Source organism: Leptopilina heterotoma, unplaced genomic scaffold (genome assembly GCF_015476425.1).
Source record: "Leptopilina heterotoma isolate Lh14 unplaced genomic scaffold, ASM1547642v1 Lhet_103, whole genome shotgun sequence".
In the NCBI taxonomy this organism is placed as follows: Eukaryota; Metazoa; Arthropoda; class Insecta; order Hymenoptera; family Figitidae; genus Leptopilina; species Leptopilina heterotoma.
This window is the reverse complement of record NW_025110818.1, coordinates 558,181-564,180: the sequence shown is the minus strand read 5'-3', so window position 1 is coordinate 564,180 and position 6,000 is coordinate 558,181. Positions and strand designations below refer to the sequence as shown.

Sequence of the window (6,000 nt, the reverse complement as noted above, 5' to 3'; positions counted from 1 at the left end):
ATTTCGATATAATTCTAGATAAATAAAATTGCTGTAAAATATTATCAAATCATTTTATAATAATCATTTCAAAAAGAAATAAATTTAAATATTAAATAATCGTTCGTTCGCGTTCCCACTGCAACTTTTAGTTCTCTCACAACTGAGATGCGTTTTCAATTTGTATATAAGAACGTAACATTCAGCTCCGTATTTCTATCGAATTGGAGAATATTTTCTTTATTTTTTTTGGAAAAAAAGTTAAAAACCAGTTTTTTTATAGAAAATCAAAAGGTAAGAGCAATTTTAATTTTAAATAGATATTAAATAATATTTTTCATAATCTCTGACACACTGGTATTATTTTCCATAGAATTGTAAATAATTAAATTTTACAACAACACTAATAATAATGATAAAAAAATAGTTAATAATAAAAAAGAATAATAATAATAATGACAACAATAATAATTATAATAAAACAAAATAATAAAAAATACGTTTATATTTAAAAATAATTTTTAAATGTAGAATGAAAATTATTTTTTAAATGTACAATTTATTTCAATTAAATTTACAAAAATTTCCAAATAATTGAAAATACCTATAATTTAATCTTTTAAGAATAATTTAAGGAAATGCGAAAACATTTTAATTACAATTTTTCAATTATTTTTAGAAGTAGTAAAATTATTCAAACAATTCAATTATTTAAAATAAATGTAATAATATTCATTGCAAGAATTCAATTATTATCTTCATAAATAATAAATCAATTATTCGGTAATTCATTTTTAAATCAATTTTTATTAGAAAATTCTAGAAGAATTTTCTGATTTAATTAAATTAGAAATTAAAATTAAAAAATAAATTAAAAGTTTAAAGTTTAAATTAAAAAATAAATAATTTATTGAATAACTGAATGTTTGTTAAAATTTGAATTATCATAAAGAATTTTATCAACAAATTTTTAAATAATTGAATTCTTTTGACAAATTTTAATAAAATTTTTAAGAATAATTACATTTATTTAATTATATTTTCGAGAAATTTTATTAAAATTACATCAAAAATAATTAAAATCCTGGGATGAGTTTTATTATTTATGAAAATAATTAAAAATTTTCCCAAGAATTTTATTAAAATTTTTCTAAAATGATTGAATTTCGGAGAAGAATTTTATTATTTATAAAGATACTTGAAATTTTGAAAAGGATTTTTTTTTAATTTTTGAACATAATTGAATTTTTACGAAGAATTTAATTACTTTTGAAAATAATTTAATTCTTCAAACGAATTTTATTTAAGTTTATAAAAATAACTAAATTTCTGTGAAGAATTTTATTATTTATAGAAATAATTTAATTCTTGCAACGAATTTTATCCAAGTTTATAAAAATAATTGAATTTCGGTGAAGAATTTTATTATTTATAAAAATTTTTGTAAATAACAGAATTCCTGTGAAATTTTGCCAAGAATTTTATTAACATTTTTAAAAATAATTGAATTTCGAAGAAGAATTTTATTATTTATAAAGATTATTGAAATTTTGACGAGAATTTTTTTTAAATTTTTAAACATAATTGAAATTTTGCGAAGAATTTTTATAACTTTTGAAAATAATTGAATTTCTAGAATCATTTGAAACTTTTCCAAAATTAAATTTTTTTTTATTATTTTGAACCAAAAATTCTTCTATCAATCTAGTATTTATGAAAATTGTAAAAATTATTCATAAAACTTACTTTCCGCTACTTTTTTTCATTTTTTTCAGTTGAAATTGTAGCTGCATTTTTACTACTTTTTCAGTCTTAAAGCTACTTTTTAAAAATAAATTATTGAGTGCGAAGCCTGTAAACGGTTTTAGTCTAATGTAGAATGAAAGTAAGATTTCTTTTTTCATTGTACAGTAAATAAAAAAATTCGGTTTATTAAGAAAATCAGTTTATATTTTGAGATAGAGTTCAAATTTCCCGCTTTCGTCATTAGTTCGCGCTCCCACCGTAACTTGTACTTCTCTCACAAGTGACATGCGTTTTCACTTTGTATAATATAAGAACGTAGCATTCGGTATGCTTGTCTCCATCGAAATGGAGTTATTCTTTCGAGAAAAAAAATGTTAAAAACCAGTTTTCTTTTTAAGGAAAGCAAAGTTAAGAGTAATTTTAATTTTAAAAATACATTAAAATATTTTTTTCTCTCAATGAATTTTGCGCCTCGTCACAAAAATTCGCAAGATTGTCAATACACATATATATATATATATAAATGGGAGCTGAGAAATTCTTTTGCTTTCAAAAAAAGGAATGAACGATAATCGCTGTATGGAAAGTTAGCGGATAATATGGGACGCGTCGAGCCTGAGGATCTGCATATCGAATGATTTTAGATATTATACCGATTCGCAACAAGAAAAGTGGCATCACAGTCTTCAGTGTGTATATATAGGTATATATACACAAATATATATAGATATACAAACATTCATAAGGATTCTAAAGCAAATTTAAACGGGGTCTGATGCAAGGGGGCCAGCGTCACCGGGAGGCTGAGAGAGAGGGGAGAGAGAGGTCCAGAGGAGGGCGAACGGTGTTCGTAATCAAAGAGGCAATTCATGGCACGGAAGAAAGTCTGTCTACCGACAGAGTTTCAGTTCAGCACCGCGCGTTGTACCGTAAACACGTGAAATCACCACCCCCTCCCCCCCTTCTACCCCTTCTCATTTTTACCTTATTTTATATCACACAAAAAATCCCTCGTTATTTCTTTCGAAAATTCGGTTACATTTATAAATATAATAAAACAAACAAACAATTTTTATTTCTATTATCCAATCTGGAAGGAATTTTTTTTCTTAACAAGTAATCAGAATTCGTAATAAAGTAAAAAAAATCCTTTTTTTTTTTAAAAGGATCCCCAGATGAAGAATTTTGCAATAAAATCAATATAAAGTGAAATTTTCGTTAAAAAAAATTTTTTTTTTAACATTCTCGAAAGTGAAAATAAAAAAATTGTGTGAAGAAGAAGAAGAAATTTTACTGTGACGAGCCATTAGGGGAAAAATATTTTTGGAAACTGGAAAAAGGACAATATTTCACAGAAAGGGAAATTTTGAAGAGGAAAAAATTTATATTTTCATTGAAGAAAAATGATCGATTAGAAAAAAGAAAGAAGAAATGTTTTCTTCTGAAAATTGAAAATATGTGAGAAATTTTCCCCTCCTATCGGAAAGTGAGAAAAAAAGTGATTTTGTATTTTTTTAAAACTTTTATTTTGTTTGTGTTTTTTTTTTTTTTTGAAAAAAAAATGTTAAGTACAAGTGTTTCTACAATATTTTCGTGTGCTCAAACTTTGAGAAAGGGTTAAATGAGGTGTGGTAGTAGGAAACTTTTGTGAGGAAATATTGTGAATGTCGTCCGTGACACGGAAATATACACAAACACCTGGCTCCTCGATACTGAATGGTATGTGAATTTTTACTATATTAATTTATTGCAAATTTTACTATTAAAACACTAGTGTTTAATTTATTATTTTTATTTGTAGGATAATATGAGATATTTATTTCATTTTATAGCCTAAAAACCGGGTTTTTACTATTATATTCTCACACTAAGTAGAAACGATTGTTGTTATTATTATTATTAAAAATATTATTACTATTATCATTATTAATATTTTTACAATTATTTATTATGCACACTTTATACTTCCGGCTTTGAACGTGAATTTTTATTATTATTATTATAATTCTCATCATATTTGTTTTTTTATTTATATTTTATTTATATCATACACAAATTTTTTATTATCTTTTATTTTCGTTTTCATAATATTTTTATATTTCATTTATTAGTATTTTTTTGTAGTAGAATTATTTTTTCTAGATTATTTTAATATCGTTTATTATTTTAATATTATTATTATTTTTTCTAAATTATTTTATTATTATTATTTATTATATTATTATTATTATTATTATTATTATTATTATTATTATTATTGTACTATATTATCACATAAATTAAAAATCATGAATTTTCATTTTTTCTATAACTTTTATTGTGAAAACAAAAATCTAAATATGTGGGGAATCGAACCCAGGTCTTAAATTTGCAAAACCATGAATATAACCACTGGACTAAATTAACTTTTTCAGTAATTGAAAATAAATTAAATTTACTATACACAGTTGAAGCCTATCGGCTGTTGAACGTGGAAATAAATCAAATTAATGTACAATATAAATAAATAAATGAAATTAAGTAAATAAAGAAATAAAAAAAATTATTAATTAAAATTCTCTCTAAATTTGAATTAGTTAAAATATTTGCTAATTTCAATTAGTAACTGAATAAAATTTAAAATTAGTAAAAATATTTTACAACTAATTTAGATTGAAGAGAAAAGATAAAAAAAGGCGAAAAAAGCAAAAAAATAACTAAAAGAGAAGCAAAAAAAAAATAGTATTGCGAAGAAAAAATAAAATCGAGGATTAAATATATTTTTTAATAGAAAGAGAAACAAAAATAAAATCGAGGATAAAATTAATTTTTTTTTATGAAAAGAAAAAAATAAGAAATGGTATATATTTATAGGTATGTGTTTCACAAACATTAAATCAGCAAGTGCAAATTTTCAAACATGTGACATACATAAATAAAAGCCTTAAATAGTTGGTCGAGTGTGACCGCCCATTTTATTCACGCTCAAAGATTTACATTAACTTTTACACTCTCAACAATGTCTTTTATCTTAATCTGTTGATTTATATAAATTTAATGACCCCTTGTTTGACCTCTATCAACGATTCAAATGTCACTGACATAATTACTTAAATCCGTAACATGGACCTTGCCAGGATGCTGCACCCATTTCACTCGAATATATACTATATATATACATTAATAGATACTATACCAGTGATTTTATTAAGAAAAAATTTTTCAGTCAAAAACTGTATAATATAGTTTCGAAATTACTTCTACTGATAGCTGCATTTATTTTAATTTATTATAATTATAATATTGTAATTATTATTTATTATTATGAATATTAATTAAAAATTTAATAATAATTTAAAATTATTTAAATAAAATTTAATTAAAATTCTACACAAACCTTTAATTAATTTCTTAAAATAATAAAAATTTCACAAGAATACCAATTATTTACAAATTTTTTATACAAATTTTTTATAAATTTCTTCACACAATCATTCAATAATTATTTTCATAAATAATTAAATTTTTACAGAGGGATTAAATTATTTTCGTAAATAATAAAATTCTTTTTTAGGAATTCAATTATTTTCATAAATAATAAAAATGGTTTCCAGATTTTCTATTATTTTCAATACAATTTTAATCGAACTCCTCAAAAAATGTATAATTATTCTTAAAAATTTTATTACAATTCGTCAAAAGAATTTAATTATTTAAAAATTTATCGATAAAATTCTTTATGAGAATTCAATTTTATAAATATGCAATTATTCAACAAATTATTTATTTTTGTATTTAAATAATTGAATTCTAGTAGAATTTTCTAACAAAAATTGATTTAAAAATGGATTTCAGTTAAAATTTTAGATAATAATTGAATATTAAAAGCATTAGAGCGTGAATTTTTAGAAACAATTCAATTATTTTCAATATTTCATAAATAATAAAACTCATTGCAGAATTTCAATTATTTCTCGAGAAATGTAATTATTCTTAAAAATTTTATTAAAACTCATCGAAAAAATTCAATTATCTTGATAAATATCAAAATTCTTTCCAAAAATTCAATTATTTTCAGGAAATTTAATAAAATTCTTTGCGAAATTCAATTATTTTCATATTCCTCACAAAAATTGAATTCTTTTCGAAAGTAATAAAATTCTTCCCCGAAATTTAATTATTTTACAAAAATTTTTTTAATTCAAAGATTTTATAATCTACTATCTATTATTTTAAGAATATTCTCCAAAGGATTCAACTAGTTTCATAAATAATACAAATTTCATAAGAATTCAA

General features: G+C 21.7%; 1 protein-coding gene across 1 annotated transcript in view; it reads left to right on the top strand.

Annotated features, from left to right (window-relative positions):
• Positions 1–2,937: 2,937 nt before the first annotated feature.
• The window catches only part of LOC122501268, a 162,740-nt gene continuing 159,677 nt past the window's right edge, over positions 2,938–6,000 (top strand). The window contains exon 1 of the mRNA XM_043610607.1: positions 2,938–3,444. Coding sequence (XP_043466542.1) covers positions 3,442–3,444 — 3 coding nt within the window. The 5' untranslated portion in view covers positions 2,938–3,441. The remainder of the gene's footprint in view (positions 3,445–6,000) is intronic.